This window comes from Catharus ustulatus, chromosome 4, assembly GCF_009819885.2.
Source record: "Catharus ustulatus isolate bCatUst1 chromosome 4, bCatUst1.pri.v2, whole genome shotgun sequence".
In the NCBI taxonomy this organism is placed as follows: domain Eukaryota; kingdom Metazoa; phylum Chordata; class Aves; order Passeriformes; family Turdidae; genus Catharus; species Catharus ustulatus.
In genome coordinates, this window is record NC_046224.1 from 75,907,761 (window position 1) to 75,924,879 (window position 17,119).

The 17,119-nt window shown below is 41.3% G+C and overlaps 1 protein-coding gene across 18 annotated transcripts in view; it reads right to left on the bottom strand.

Annotated features, from left to right (window-relative positions):
- The window catches only part of MICAL3 (microtubule associated monooxygenase, calponin and LIM domain containing 3), a 159,028-nt gene that overhangs the window by 16,339 nt on the left and 125,570 nt on the right, over positions 1-17,119 (bottom strand). For 11 of the 18 annotated variants that reach the window (XM_033056882.2, XM_033056889.2, XM_033056887.2 and 8 more), the window contains 8 exons: positions 15,425-15,529; positions 14,712-14,855; positions 14,240-14,331; positions 11,621-13,490; positions 10,757-10,851; positions 7,088-7,138; positions 5,386-5,493; positions 4,606-4,699 (listed from right to left, as the gene is read on the bottom strand). In XM_033056882.2, coding sequence (XP_032912773.1) covers positions 4,606-4,699; positions 5,386-5,493; positions 7,088-7,138; positions 10,757-10,851; positions 11,621-13,490; positions 14,240-14,331; positions 14,712-14,855; positions 15,425-15,529 — 2,559 coding nt within the window. Of the gene's footprint in view, positions 1-236; positions 288-4,605; positions 4,700-5,385; positions 5,494-7,087; positions 7,139-10,756; positions 10,852-11,620; positions 13,491-14,239; positions 14,332-14,711; positions 14,856-15,424; positions 15,530-17,119 lie in introns of all 18 variants that reach the window. The other 7 variants (XM_033056891.2, XM_033056890.2, XM_033056895.1 and 4 more) reach the window with 3 other exon arrangements.

A 17,119-nucleotide genomic window follows, 5' to 3' on the forward strand; every position in this document is an offset into this window, starting at 1 on the left:
GGACTGAAAACAGTAAGCAAATTTAGAAAAAATCAGCACTGTGAAAAATAGAAGAGGGAGCCTTACACACATGGAACATCCTGTTCCTGAGCTGGAAAAGGGGTTCTGCTATCATCAGTCATGTGCAAGGGCTGTTTCTTCTTGTTTGTGAGCCAAGGACGGGAGAAGTAGGTGAAGGGAGGGTGGGGAGGAGTGTCAGCAGGGTTAGTGTCAGCAGGAGGTTCAGCCATACATACCACCCAGATGCAAGTCGATGAGGTCACTGTAATAAGACTCTCCCCAATAGTCTACAACAAGGAATTGGTGAAGACAGAGTTATTGAGTCAGATACCCACCCTAACCCCATACAATCAAAGCAATATATGAGAAAGACACAGAAACAAAAAAAGGGCAAACAAGAGACAGGCAGCTATACACGTGGGCACACACACATATATACAAACACTACATGTCTTTCTTTCTCTGTATATAGACATATATGTACACACACACAAATATATCACAAACATATATATTGGGAAGATGAAGAGAAAATTTCCAGCAGGCAGGCAAGGACTTCCAAGGAGAAAAAAATCAAGAAGTTTACACAGAGACACTTCACCTATTTGTGTTTGCAGCGGTACTTGCCACTGATGTCTCTCCTGTTCTTGCTGAGAAAAGCAGAATGAATCCTGTTGCTTTGGAGCTGAGCAATATGTCAGAAGTAAACAGTGTAATTTCTTAGGATAGCTGCAGGAAAGGTGTAAGGGTTGATTTCTTGGAGGTGAGTGAGTGGAGGATGGTGCATGGCAACACACTGACCGAGCCCCGACACGAATGGCAAACACCCAGGCGTAGGAAGATGGGATTGTGTGTTCCTGCTGATGCAGTCTCTGTGCCAGGGAAGATCTGCACAGCAGCTTTCAGGACAGAGATGTGCATTTCCACAGCTGCTAGAGACAGGTGCACTACAAGTCTAGCACTGTGGAACATTTTGTTGGGAGGAGACAGATGGAAGTACTGAGAGCAATATTTCTCACTGCATATGATTCATTTGATGTAAAGAGGTGGCTCAAAACTTTTCAGTATTGATCTGACAGTAGATGTTTTCCAAGCTCTGACAAATGACTATTAAGTTTTATGCTAAAGGGAATAAAAGAAAGGTTCTGGAAATTTCTGTTTTATATATTTTTAAGTTAATGATTGAAAAAAAGAAAAATTCACAGAGGAAATCCAAGTCATTAGCATGTCCAAACAGGCGAATGCACTATAATACAAAGTACTATTGCATTAGTAATATTGTATTACATTAATTAACTCATTCAAGGTGTCTCTTGGGACACTACAGAAAACTGAGACAATTCTTCATTGAGAAAGATCCTACTTGACCATTGTAGTGAAATACCACGATGCAACAAGAAGGGGGCAGGGAAGGAAGGAAAACAAGGAATGACACTAGCTTAGACCACCTGTGTGTGACAAACTTGTCCCTGAAACAGAGCTTACACTACTACTTGAAATAGAGCTCAGCTCCTAATCATTCATTCTTGCTATGAATGCAACCATCAAAGGCTGAGATTTTCAAAGATGCTCACAGAGAACACATTAAGGCAATTAAGTAATCATAGGCTGTGAGACTTTGTGAATCAGAAACTAAATGTTAGATTGAGCATTCAGCTTTTGAAAGAATAAAAGACCAACTGTGCCATGCCTGAGGCTGAGGTAATCTAAAAAAAGAAAAGGAGGTAGTCAAGAAGGTACAATTATTTTGTCAGAATTAAGGTTGATGGTGACCTCTAAAATGTTTCTGAGTTTGATTAGCTGAAGATCAAATATCACCCTATAAATATTCCACCTTGAAAAATAGCAGATAATATCTGAAACTCGTGGGGAGAATATTGAGCTTCCTATATCTATTGTTAGGATCTAAAATTGTGACCTCTCAACAGGTAAAGAATTTATTAACAATCTTCTCAAACAATTTAAGTTACTTGCCAATAACATACTAAAGGTGATGCTAAACAGATAGAAAGTAGAAACAAAATTATTCTAAGTCAATAAAGTTTTATCTGTGGAACTGGTTTTTATTCTTACCAGTCAAACTGAAAAATACTTTTTTCTAAAAATGGAAAGTGATCCAGATGTGAGAGATTTGAGGAATTAAAGTTAGTGGAAGACCTCTACAAAAGAAAAATTTACAATTCTTCACAGACAGGAAAGATGACCACGAAGCAATATGCTAGAAGATGATAAACTACCTAGAAAAGTAGCTCAGATGGTCTTCTTTGTCTTTTCCATAATAGAAGAAGAAAAGAATAATTGCAAGTTACAGAATTCTGCTTCTTCTGTCTGGATTTTTAGGCAGTAAGAAACTACTATTAACATTACTCAAAACTTCATATTTAAGTGGTGATTAGTAAGTGATTTTTTCTTTCCCTACAGGGAAGGAACCTGAAAATCCACTCATTACAGAGCCTAATACACTGTCCCAGAACAGTTAATCCTGGCTGCTGCCTATGGAAGAGCCATTATTTTGATGCTGTACTGCATTCCTTCTCTATTTATGTGGACAAACTAACTGCACAGCAGACATACCTCCCAAGCTCACCCATTTTTTCTCCTTGTACAACCTTCTAAAAAGCCTTTTTTTTTTTTTTTTCAGATGGAACAACACTCTACACACTACCTTTCTCTCTTTGAACTTTTGTTTTCATGGTTTCTATGGGAAGGGACTGATCAGAGACAAGAGCATGACTCCACACCTTTACATAGCAGTCCTTGCTCAATGTAGTGGTCACTGTCAAGACAATGCAGATGACAAAAATTATACTTCCCTTTTGAATAATTAGTGGATATTGGAGGCAGAAATTAACTTGATGGAATGGGACACCACAGATCTCAACAAGAAGAAATTCAGTTATTCTGATTGCAAACATATGTAAAATGTCTGGAAAAGAAGAAGCTGAGGGGAAACCTTACTGTTCCCTACAACTTGCTGACAGCAGGTTCTAGCCAGGTGGGGGATGGTTTCTTCTCCCATCTAACAAGCCACACAACAAGAAGAAATGGCCTCAGGCTGTGCCAAGGGAGGTTAACTTGGATATTAGGAAACATTTCTTCATGGAAAGGTTTGCCAAGCCCTGCTACAGGTGGCTCAGGGCAGTGGTGGAGTCCCCACCCTGGAGGGATTTAAAAGACGTGTGGATGTGGCATTTTGGGGACATGGTATAATGGTGGGCTTGGCAGTGTTGGGTTAACTGTTGAACTCATCATCTTAGAGGTCTTTTCTAACCTAAATGATCCTATGGTCATGCAAGAGAACCTAGAGAGGTGAAGCATAGAATTGATTTACCATCTTGTGTTTCAGTCAACACAGATTAGAACATGCCTTGCTTACCCACCCCAACAGAATGTGTTTCTGGCTAATCCCCTGAAATAAGGAGATGAATTTAGAGTGGGGCTACACAGGAACACAAAGCACAAGGAAGGAGGCAGCTCTGCAAAGACAGGCATTTGCACAAGCCTATTTTTTTGATCCCACAAATGAAAAAAGATAGCCTGATCATAAACACATTCAAGTCCTCAAGACTGTTCTTTCTTCACACTTTTAGTACCTATTTGCTTTGGTGAGCACTCAGTCCTATTTCTTTGGCATACCCTTATGGAGCACCAGATATACCTAACCCTGGCTGAGCAGTAACTGGCAGGAAGTCACCACAGACTTTTCTCCGGATTAAGCACCCTCACTACTTAATCAAGCTCCATCTTCAGAGGCATAGATGTGGCTCTTCAAGCAATAAGCACACACTTTCCAACTATCTGTTCCACTGTTGCCATTTCTGAACTCTGACCCTTGTGATCAGGTACATAATCCTGGCCTGGTCAGGTATTCACACACTGCATTTGCCTGTTGGATATTTGACTCCTTGCAAATTGAGGATTTTTTTTACCAAATCATTTTACTACTATCAGCATTATCTGAACCAGGTACTCCTCCACTCATAGGTTTGCCAGATCAGATGATAGTCATTTAATTTAATTTGAAGTACACACAACATTTGTTTTAATAGCTTGACATGGATACCTTTCAGTACACGTGTGCATTTCTGCTCTGCACAACTTTGTCAGAAGTAGCCAGTGTGCTGGGCTGTGCAGTGAGGAAGATGTTCTGTGATGGTCCCTTGTAAGGACACTACCTTGATAATCCAACACAATAGAGAAAGCACACAGAGTTTCACAATTTTTTCCTTAACATACAAACAGGGTTGTCTTACTGTGACAACTTTGTGTGAACAGCAGCTGAGAAGCCCCTGCAATTTTCTAGCTGTAGGATCCAATAATATGCAGAAATAGACAGCCATTAGTAGTAGCTGGAGAATTACCTCCCATGCCTCGGGCAAAGGTAAATTAACTAAGTCTCTTGCCAGTAGGGAAGTCCCAGAATTAAAAGAAACATAGGAAAAACAAGGTCTCAAAAAGATAGTAGAACAAGGAGAAGGGATTCACAATGGGCTCAGTCTCTAGGCTATAAAGGTCCAACTGTTTCTAAAATCCAAACAGCTACGGATTACTGCACAAGCACTTGGTAAGAAAACATGAGAAACCAGACCAAGTTGTGATGGATACCTGCTTCTCCTCGAAGAGCCTTCTCCACAGCAACTCCTCTCTCCTCGAGTTGCCTCTGCTTCTCTTCCACTTGTTCCAACTGCCGCTGGATAATCTGTGCAGAGAAGAATAAGCAGAACCTCACCAAAACAATTCTCTTGCTCTGTCTGCAGCACACATCCACACTAAGAGACTTCAGTCAGATTTGCCTTTTCAAAAACAAGTATTTCTATTCAACACCCTGCTTGAACAGCAGCATCACAGATTGCAGTAACAACATCCCCCCACCCTGGTGTATCTTAACTCTTAAATCTGCAAACACTTTGATATTAATTTACTTGCTACAACTCCTATCACCTTCCTGAACACTCAAGTGAAAGGTGATGCTACTCAGTCAGCTGAGCCTCTGCCTTGAGTTTTTGACAAATCCAAATGTTAACAGATTTTCAGCAGGTTGTCTTGGAATTAAAGGTTAATTTTATAACAGATCAACCACCAGCATAACCTAGCAAAGCAATGACAAGTGCAGCCCCATCAGGCATTATCTGAGTTATCACTGTTCCATTCAGTGCATGATGGTTCATCCATGTCCAGCTAAAAAGGTGTTATGGGCATGATTTTTCTCACTGTAAAACTCTCACGACAGGTTTCAGCCATCTTTCACTTCTCTGTGGCATGACATGAAATTTGCAACAGGGAGCAGGAGCGCCCATGTACAAAGAGGACACTCACAGGAGCGTCAGGATCAGGGTGCTATTACAGTTATCTGTGTGCCATGACAAGAGGCTTGTGAGACACTACCTGAGCTCTGTGTAACCTCTTGAGCTCCTCTTGCTTGGCCTGTCTGCGGGCAGCTTTCTGGACTCGCCGTGTCAGCTTGGCGTTCAGCTCCTCTTCTGTGTAGGCCCTCTGAAGGAAGGAAAAACAGCAGCAGATCTTATGAACATTCTCAGAGATATAAATGGGGGCAGGGATGACCATTTTCTCTTCCAAAAAAATCTCAGAAGGGAGGTGTTCTGTCTTTGCCATGGCTGTGTCAAAAGTCAAGCTTCTGTAGGCAAAGGTGTTCACAGTGCAGTGAGCAACAATTTCAGGATCAAATCAGGAATGAAGAAGCACTTAAGCCAGCTGCAAAGCTGTGATTTTGTCATCCCACCCCTGCCTTCCGCTGCTATATGAAACCCCTTCCCAAAGATCAAAGCAGTTTTTATTCTCACTTATTTTCACTTCTCAATAAATTTAGCCAAATGGATTTAGATAAATCAATGAGTACCATACAGAGGGTTCATCTTGATAGGGCTGCCCTGGATTTCATTTTACAAGAGGGTAAAGGCTTGTCTATATGAACACTAACAGTAGTGTAAGTTAAGAAATTACTATAAACTAATGTAGAATATTGCTATTACCAGAAGTTATCCAAAAGGGGAAAAACCAACATTTATAGAAATAGAAGGATATTTCCTCTTCTGTCACTGAAACTAGTTTAAGAATACATCTTTCTAACATTATTGAAATTTGGTTTAGGATCTTTCCAGATACACTAGTTGGATTTATCATAGCCTAGAAAGGCCTTCTCTTGAAGAGCTTTAAGAATGTCAAAAAAACTTGACAACTACACTAAATAAACTACAGTGAAGAAAAAGCCTGTTTTGTCATGTACATGTATTTAAGCTTTGAGGGACTGCTGTAAACATGTGTCTTCCACTTGTGGAAAGGTATCTCTTCCCTGGACAGTAAACTTCAAGAAGAGAACATTATTTCAGACCACCCTGAAATTTGCTTGATCTAGTTTTTGTACTGCCACATTGGTCAGACTATCTCTGTTGATGGTTCTCCATGAACAGAGTTTAAGGTGGATCACAGCTTAATTAAAAATCTCTCAGGTAGGTCACTGGCAAATACCACTGTTAAAGCTTGAAAAGGCTCACACTTTACTCTTTCTTTTTTAACAACAGAAATCTACAATGGTACTCAAATTAGAAGGTAAAGTGACACAGCACATGACCTTTCTATCCTCTGTGACACCGTTGTGACTGCAAAGACAAGACAATAAGAATTTCAGAAAGCAGTAACTTCTGCCTTGATTTTAGCTTGATACAGAATTTCACTAAGACTTGAGCCAACTCAAGCAATTCTGAAAGTTGCTGATTAAAGTGTGATCATTCATTTGAATCCACATGTGAAGTATTAAAAAAGGAGAATATGCAAACATATCTAAGTGCCTTGAGGACCAATTTGTTCTGAAGCTCATAGATCATCCACATCACTGTACAGTGGTGCACTGATAAATACATGCATTCCAACCAGACATTTCGGAGCTTAATGCATTTTTGGGAGACATCCTCTACAAACAATTTGCTGCCCATGTCTGCTAACATCTCAGGCATGCACAGTCAGTGTTGATGTTAGTGCACATGTGGTGCAGAGCTATGGATTCAATGGGTTAATGTATAGGGGGACATGCAATGCAACAATGGTCAACTCGTGGGAATGGAGACACTACCTTTGACGAGTATGATCTCTTGAATGCCAAGGCGTGTGGTACATAGATCGACTTTAAAGGGGGAATGGTAAAGGGAGAAAAATAAAAAAAAAACGCACAAAATGAAGCAAAATCAGTTCAACATTGAAAACAGATGCACAGTAATAAAACAAAGTGGTTTTCACATGAAACAAAATTGTGCAAATGCTGAACGTGACCCAGACTGATGAAGTACAATGGAACTTCTGGCCACAAAATCAAGTTTCTAGAAGTTTCCTGAAGGCAATTTGTTTTGGCAGCCTCCTTGAAGATACAGTCAACTTGGAAATACCTTTTTCTAGAGGTAGTATTTGGCCTTGGGCTAGCTGTATGAGCAAGAAAACCTAGCTTAAAATTTGGAGTAACAGCTTATTTCTGAAATATATTTGGTTTGAACTGGCTTGGCCAACCATGTAGTACTCTGTCACACAACTCTCCATTTACATTCTGATTTACAGACTCTCCTAGGAGCTCTGTTTATTCCATAGTTTTAAATTATCTCTATTTCATAGGAATTATAATTGACATTTAACCAACATCATAAATCTTATTCACTGCTTTGTGAACTAAGAAACACCAGATGGGCTCAGAGTGGGTTATGTGTCCTGCAGTAATGGAACCTCCTTGTCTAAAAGGAGAGCCTCCCAGCTAAAACTGGAGGGGGAAAGGAGCAGGAAAAGGAGGGGGAAGTCACTGCTTACTCCAGCCAAGGACATTCGACACTATCCTGTACTCAAATATAAGGCAAGTAAAGGACTTAGCTTTATTTGCTATGAAGAGAAGTAAATTTCCCTTTATGTCATGAAGTCCAGAAGGCATTGCGCCACTCTGGGCAAACAGACAGCATTTTGCACTCTCACATTCAATTCACTAAAACCAGTCACAAATGAGAAGCCAGAGAACAACACCAGCATGTTTGCAGGCTCCAGGAAAAAGCAAGCTACCTGTGGTAGTGAACACCTGAGCACAATACCACAACTGCACAGAACAATGACAAACACACATGGTGACAATACACCTACAAACACAACACCCACGGGGCGTTCATGTTAGCAATTCTTTACAAGATGCTTCTCTGGAAAGACACCACATTAAGCAACACTGAATTAATTCATTGCTGATCACAAAGAACAGGCTAAACAGAGCAGGATGTCTGGGAAGCAAGCTAACTACATTACCAAAAAAGCAGCATGAACAGGATTTCAGTTTGGAGAAGGAGTTCACATAAAAGTTAAGTAGCACACAGTAAGTCAGCTCTTACCCATATAAAGTAGCAGGCAGGTTATAACTTAAAAAACACAATTCCCACCCCAAACCAGTACAAACCCAGCTTGGTCAGACTCCCAAGTTTGGTTACATTTCTTTTGACAGTAAGGCATTCCAGTGTTTGCATGTATATTCTACATCCTTGGATAGGATGCAACAAAATGAGGTAAGTCACGTTTTCAGTTCCATATCATCTAAATAAATACATTCTCAAAACTCTTCTTAAGAAAACAGGCAGATGCTGAGTGACTAAATTCTTATGTAACTTCAGCAACAGCAAATGAGCAAAAATTGGACACTACCACCACACCCTTGGAAGATCTTGTGAGGTGTATTTTTCGTATGAGGATTCCAGGCATCTGCAACTGTCGGCTACCATCCCCTCCTGTGCTTAGAGAGGTGATCTTTCTGCAAAAGCCATTTTAAATCTAAGTGGCCCAGCATAAAAAAAAAAATGACCATCAAGGCAGACCAAAAACTCTTTAACTCTTATCTGAACCCCAGGTATTGGGTATCTGTCCTCTGCTGGTTCCAGGTACCTCATTCTTCTGCATCTCTTGGAAAATGCAGAATTTCTCATGAAACGCCTTGAGGGCATGCAAGGGGGAATGGAAGGGGGAGAGAAAAAAGGGAATAAAATAAAAACAAAATAATCTTCCTCTCAGATGAGATCTAGACCAACTAGGGAAAAAGATTAAGAGAGAGATAAGTAAATATAGGAAATTCCTTTTTAGTTCATCAATTTCTTCCACCAGCCTTAAATTAATTTGTTAGCTATTCTAGTTCATTCTGTTAAATATATACTTAGAAAACATTTCATATGACACTTCAATTTCCACATCTTTGCCATCTCAGCCAAGGATCAACTTGGCATCTGGGACTGATTTGTGCACATGGGGTGCCTACGACATTTCCTTCCCAGAGACTCTTTTATTCTCAAGCTTTTGTAACATGTGTACCAGGCACCACCAGGAAACAACAGTGGGAACACAATTTTCATTTTGGTGTACCAGAAGAGCTTTAGTGTTCTGTGGGGTCAATAAAATCTCTATGTGTTCCTCCAAACCTTGCCACCTCTGCCTAGCAGAGATTAGAGGTTCTCAGGAATGAAAGCAGCATTCTTCATTACTATAATCAAACAGCTCCTTAAATTATTTGCCCTAAACCAGGACACCTTGTTTTTGCATTAACAGTGACATTATAAAATTAAATCAAATAGTTTAAAAACAACTAGCTTTGAAACTTTGCTTTCACCATACGTTTTCCACATACAAATGTGTGCAATTAAACTAAATCCTTATACTGGATCCTTGGGCCAGTAAAGAGGGTGCACAGCAAGCTCCCTACCCTGGACTTCAGAAGAGCAGACTTTGGTTTCTTCATGGATCTGTTTAGTAGAGTGGCATGGGATAAAGTTCTGGAGAGAGGAGGGCCCAGGAAAGCTGGTTAACATTGAAGGATTGCTTCCTCCAACCTCAGAAGCAACGCATCCTAACAAAGAGGAAGTCAGACAAAAATGCTGGGAGGTCTGTGTGGGTGAACAAGGGGCTCCTGGACAAACTCAAACAGAAAAAGGAAGTCTACAGAGGGCAGAAGCAAGGGCAGGTAGCCTGGAGGAATACAGAGAAATTCTCCAAGCAGTCAGGAATGAGATTAAGAGAAGTGAGGCCCTGATAGAATTAAACGCTGCCAGGGACATCAATGGCAACAAGGAAAGTTTCTGTAGGTATGTCAGGGATTAAGGAAGACTAGGGAAAACATGGGCCCTCTCCAGAAGGAAACTGGAAACCTGGTTATCCAGGATGTGGAAAAGGCTGAGGTACTCTAACTTAGCTTCAATTTTCACCAACAAGTGGCTCCAGCCACACCATCCCAGTCACAGAAAGGGTTGGGAAATTGAACAACTGCCTGTGTAGGAGAAAGTCACATTTGAGAACATCTAAGGCACCTACAGGTGCACAAGTTCTGAGGGACTTGGCAGAGAAAGGATCTAAGCCACAATCCATCATATTTGAAAATACGGCAGTCTGGTGGAGTTCTCACTGATTAGAAAAGGGGAAACAAAATCCCATTTTTAAAAAGGGGAAAAAGGAATACCCAGGACAATAAGGCCAGTCAGTCTCCTTTTAGTGCCCAGTAAAGTAATGGGACAGTGAGATAATGGATCCTTCTTATAATAACAGTTGAGAGTAGCTTGTTATCATGAAAACAAGTGAAACCATCTTATTTCACAAAGAACAGTCAAGCCAACTTACAGTAAAACCTGCACCATGGGAGAAAGAGTGAAAGCAACAACATGAATCATCTAAGTTGTTGATGTGATTCTCTGAGTCTGTGATGTGAATGGTGCTGGATTCATCCAGAATGCATTTCCCACCTACGTACCTCTCGTTTGGATTTCTGGGAGGAGCGTTCCAGAATATCGTCACTGGAGAGGTCAGAGTCCTCTGAGAAACTCAGGTGTTGACGGAGCTGTAAGTCTGTCAAGTCGGGAATAAAAAGGGGAAGTTAGAGAAGTGGTAACAAACCTTTCTGCAGACTCTCCAGAGCTCAGCTATAGGCTGGTTGATTGAGCACCAAAAATACTCAGTCCTTTCATGCCAGTGTCAGTTGTTTTGCCTGGGAGGGATCAAAGAAGCCCTGCTCCACAAAATCACCAGCATGAGTTTGAGCTGTTCCAGGAGAGCATTACCTTCTTCAAATGCTGTTAGAAATAATGGTGATGGCTCTCTTTTTGTGCTGCATCAATGCTCTTAGGATAGATACAGCACTCGTAATGACAGCAGCTGGCTCTACTTTGGCTGTTTGTATAATGCCAGAGAAATGTAACATGTTTGCTTTCAATCCCATTTATGGCTAATTTCTTTACTGTATCCCAAGTTGCCATTAAGCATCTCTGCCTGCAACTGGTGGGCATGTAAAAGATTTACAGGAGGCTGCCAAATTCCTCCTTCAGAGATCAGCAGACAGCCACCAGATTACTGAGAACAGGATTAACAGCATCTCTGCAGTCTTCAGCTTCCACGGAGCCAGATGGAGTTAAACTTTTAGTTAGGGTTCCATTTTTCTTCAGTGGATTCTTGTCATTATGCAGACACACAAATCTAGTCCCTAGCACTTACCTAACTGTGACACTGGGGAGCAGCAGCATTCAGTACAGCAGTTGAACAAAGCAAACCAAAACTACTTTCAAGGATACCTCAGAAAAGTAGGAAAACTGCACTGTGCAGAGGCAATTATCTGTTATACCTGCAGCTGTAATCAGTGGAGAGGGTTTGTGCTTGCCAGAATCCACAGTGGCATTACTTGAGGGAGTACTTGGGCAGGATTTCTCATCAGCCTTTTTCTTCTTGTCTTTCTTATAGCCAGAGAAAACAGACTTCCATAACGACCTAGGCTTTGTTGCTTCCTCTGTGCCACCACTAGATTTGTCAGAAAGTCTGGTATCATTTTTAGATTTCTTCTCCTTTTTGTTCTTACGAGGGGAGAAGAGGGAACTTCTTTTCTTGCTTTTCCCACTGGAGCCTTCTGAAGAGCTGACAGACCCTTCAGGTCCAGTCACATCAGCAGGAGGAGTGAAAAACTTCTCAGTAGCAGAATTGTGTTTTTGTGCTGATCCCTCTGCTAATTTCAAGGCCAAATGCTTTGGAGAGTCATAAAACAACTCTTTGGTCTTCAAAGGCATAGAAGATGCCTTTCGTGCCCTTGTGCTCCCAGCAGCAGCAGCCATCTCCATATCTTTCATCTTACTCAGTTGTTTAGCCATGGCATCACGTAGTGCTGGGCTCTTGACAGACTTCTCTCTGGCTCTCATTCTTTCCTCAGCAAGCTCCTTGGCCTCCACAGAAATGTCAGGGAACACTCTCTTCTTTTGGTGAACCCCTCCTTCCATGGAGGGTGGGCCACCATTTTCTTTGACCAAGGGCAAAAGATGTGGTTTCTCTGGCCTTGCCCTGCTGGTAGGAGGCGTGAAGAACTTCTCCTGAAGGCTTGAGTCCTCAGTCCTGTCATCATATGTGTCTTCTACATCATCAGCAAACGGAATTTCATCCACGCTCTCCGCGAACGATTTCCGCACATCATCTCTTCTGGGTGGGGGGGACTCCTTGTCAAGAGGGGCTGGCTCCTGGTGTCTGGGAGCAGGAGGTGTTGATGCTGGTGTTGGAGGTGACCTGGCTTCCACCTCATTGTGCCACAGTGCCTGGTACCTCTTCCTGCGCAGCGTGGCGGGCTCCTCGTTCTGAGGAGGCGGTGGGGGCGGGCTCGATGGAGGAGTCAGCATGGTGGAGTCAGAAGTGTTGAAGCTCTGGCTGGCCATAGTCCTCATGTTAGATGAGCTCTCCTGAAGGCCAAGCCCAGAGCTGCTGGATATGTCTCCCCGTACTTCACTGGGAATCTTGAGCTCTTTTTCTGATGGAGACTTGGGAGTGAGCAGAGAAATCTGCTCATTTTCTAACTTGGATAGTCCCTGTCTTCTTGGGGCAGGCTGGGGTTTCACAGGGTGGATCCTTTCATCCCCTGAAATATTCCTGCTGTTGAAAGTCTTCTGAGGAGTCGTCTCCAGAGCAGACATGGTGAAGCTGCTCTCTGAGCGTTTGTTTCTGTCCACGGGGGTGAGCCCCAGGCTCCTGCGGATTTCAGCACTCTTCATCCAGAACTCCTCCACCAGGCTGCTCCTTTTCAGGGCTTCTTCTGCAGTCGTAGGGCTCCTCAGTTTTTCCACCTCACCATCCTGGCCCCTGAGGGCCAATTTGGCTAAAGGAGTAGATGTTAAGGCTGGGACAGGTTGGAAACACACTGGAGGCTCCACTGGGGATGGGATGGATGTTTCAGCAGAAGGCAAAGGCTGGGAACAGATGGGTGTTTGAGCAGATGCTGGGGGTGAGGGCAGTGCTGGTGTTCCTGGCTGAGACTCTGCTACTGGTGGGGGTGCAATGGCTTCTGGTGATGCAGCTGGCTGGGACAGCACTGGAGATGGTGGTACCAAAGGGCTCTTAACTTTCCTGTCTTTGGGAATTTCATCTTTTGGTCTTTCCTCAAGAACAAAAGGCTCAGGGAAAAAGCGTGGCTCTGGGGATTTTATTGCATGGCATACTTCAGCCAGGGGATCTTCTACATCCTGCAGAAAAATGAAAAAGGGAATATTAACAATCACTGGGCACAGGAGAACACATTTTTTTTTTCTCTTTTAACAAAGCTAGAAATAAGGAAACCATCCAAGTATCAAAATACTAATTTAATGTCCAAAAGTCTGCCTGTTAAACAATAACTGTGTCTGATAGAATCATTAGATGGCCATCAAAAAAACAAACTTTATTTTAATAGAAAGTGAATGTCATCACCAAGTGCTGTCAGCAAACCAGACTCATCCCACTGTAAAAGTAACCTGGTCTATGCCAAAACTCTCCAAGATAATATTTTAGCAATTTCTTAAAAACAAACACAAAAAAACTGTGAAACATTTGGAAGGGAAACTTGAATTTAACATTTTAACTTGAACATTTTAAGGGTCAGGTACTTCCAGCTCTTAAGCTCTTCCACACTGCAGTACACTTGCAAGCTGCCTCCCAGGGCTGACAACATGACAGTACAACTCTGACATGCCTCACTTCCTTAAGCTGAACTATGTTGAACCCTGGAATAAAGAAGTACTGCTGGTGTGGCTGTGATAGAGCCCCTACACTCTGAAGATAGGAAAAAAAGATAGTACACAATATATTTAAACCCTAATGAAGTCAGATTTCAAGATCAACATCAATATTAGAGACAGGAAAGAAGGAGAGTCCACTGCTGTCAGCCCTTATTAATTTGTCCAACAAACTGTTTTACTGAACTACAGGTGCTAAGCAGAAAATGTCCCTTTCTTACCTCTGCTTGTTTTGCTTTGGGACTAGCAGCTGGAGACAGAGGAAGAACACTGTCACTAGAGGGCTGGGTAGGGACTGATGGCTTGCATGGATCTAGGGAAAGGAAGAAAGTTCCAAAAATACACAAACCATTAATATTCTACATTTTTTTAATGTTACACACAGCAAGTAGTGACAAATTTCTCAGCTTTTAACAAAATTTAGATTGGACATCGGGAACACAACAAAAAATTTTAGATGTCCAAAATGGTTTTTAATAACAACTTTTATAAGAGAAAAAGCAGTTAGAAGGGTTCTCACATTTTACAAAGATGTAATTAATGGATTCAGAACATTCTTCTCAAAATGTTAATGCCAGGGCAGATCTTGCCACTGAGAGTAGTGAGAGGCCTCAAATCCAAGAGACTCTCATCTCCTAAATCCCCTGACTGTATAGACTATCTCAAATACAATTAACGTGATTGAGGGATTACCTTTTGTCACACTGAAAGAAGCATCTTCTGCTTGTTCTTCTTCTTCTTCTTCATCTTCTTCATCCTCAGAGACTTTTAGTTCTTGCCCTTCCACAGCACCCTGATGCAAGCGAAACTCCGCTTCTGCGTCAGACGCGATGTCGTCTGATCATGGATAGAAAAAGCCAAGAGAATGTGGATACAAGTCCATCAGGACATAATACTTTCTATTCACATGGTGCTAAGCACTTTCATAATCCGAATACTTAAATTTCACTCCTTTTTTGGTGTGATAATTAGTCATTTAAGCAGTCAATGTAAGCAGTAAATGATTGGACTGTTAGTACAAGGAGTTATTAAATCAGTAACTGAAGTCCTGCCTTTTTCTCTGGAAAGTTTTTAATGTTTTCTGCCATATGCAGTTAATTTTACAATAGCACGGGAAGGATTCTGACAGCATTATGGAATACTTTCACAAATTTAATTCTATTTCTGTTATTCATCAGGATCAGTATAGAATACAGACACAAGACGTGGTGAGAGGACATGAGAAATTCATTACATAATCCAGGACATTGAGGTTCTTCTCTTTCTCTTCGTCCCTCTTAAATATTTGAAACCAACTCCCATACCTCTAAAAATAAGACCAGGTTTAAGTACCCTCATGCAAAGGGTTCATTGCCAATACATTCTGTTCACACAACAGGTTTAAAGACTGCACAGTGGTACCCTACCATCGTCCAGCTCTGCACCCGTGTCTCCCTCTTCACCTGCCTGCCCTTCTGTGTCTGCAGGCTCTGTGCCCAGCTCATCCTCCACATTATCCTCCTCACATGGAGCTAGAATATATTCAAATATTGAGGAAAAAAAAAAGAAAAGAAAACAAACACTACACAGTGAAAAACTTCTACAACCAACTGTACAAACAGTTTATACTGGAGATGTTTACCCATTACTGTCAAAACAAGAAACCCTGAAATGTGTCACCTGGAGAGGCATCTATGGTGCAATGCCACTTCCAGACTCAGTGAATCGAGGAATGCCCACCCTTGGGGAGTCCCCAAGGCACTTGCAGTGAAAGCTGCCAGGGCTTTTCTGAGCAATGGGTATTGTGAAAAATTTAAAGAGAAGAAGACTGCAAGGACATCAAACCAGAATAAAGGTTACTGTTCTTCCAGGAAGATTTTGGTCTTTTCTTTACCACAACAGAACAGTTACCACCAGTTGATGGGATATGTGCATTAGGTCAAAACTGAAACCTCACAATTAACCAGGACTGTTCATTTTGAAATTGAAACTGGCCTTGAGGCTAAGTCAAAGGCAGAGTCTAGGTATATGACTGACCATTATTACACTTGCAAAGTGCTTAACTCTGTGCAGCTACAGCAGTCTTTGGTAATAAGGTCTAAGAAAACACATATGCTGTATCAGCAACTAGCGCACAAATTGAGATACTTTAAAGTAATTAAAATGATATATATAAAACCTTTTTTCTGTTACAGATCATGATTTGAGACACTTTTAAGTATTTCAAATTACATATTCAAAACGTTGTTTTCGTTTTTCATTTACAGACCACAATTTGATTTGCTGGGTCAAAAGAAAGAAGAGATTCTTGAATTTGTAACTTTGAAAACTATGACATCTGACACTACTGCTTTTGACAGGATTTAATTACAGGAGGAGAGACAAGACTAAAGTGTAGAGTATAAATCTCATTATTAAATGATACTTAAAAAAAACCCAACAACTGCACAAAGGATGATTCTCTGTCTTTTTTTTTTTTTTTTTGGTTAAACGTTTCCATTAAACACAATTTAAATATTAAAAAAAAAGTGAGCACTTCCAGTTCCTGATCTTTTTTATTTGCTAGTGGCTCTTGGAATTATTTATGTCATTGCATTGCTAATTAAGACAATCTTGAAAACAAACTAACCCCCCCTGAAATTAAGGTCTTGCAGCCTCTCCTTTAATAAAGTTTTGTGCTTATTTCGAAAGACAGCCTTCAGCAGGTGGTTTGTCTTCTTCCTTCCACCTGAGAATTCCCTTTTTGGCATGCTCTGTAGTATTATTCGGACAGATAAATGTATGGATTAGTTTATTTTCTGTCAGCTACCATGGAAAGGCAGTCCCACTCATGTGTGTTAATGTACTGGCCTATTCCTTTACATCAGAGGATTATCAAATCCAGACCCTTACTGATGTCAAGCACAGGAAAACTGAATCACGTGGCAAAGGCTGGACTGCCCACAGGGGCATTTATAAATCTACTGAACAAAACCAAACCATGTCCCAGTCTGTTGCTTAGGTATGCAACAGTTTATGCTATTTTGGAAATGATAATGTCATGGAATGGCAAATGTGAGTAATCTTAATCAAAAGCTTGCAAAAAACATGACTGATGTCAAGAACATCTGAATCCACTCTGT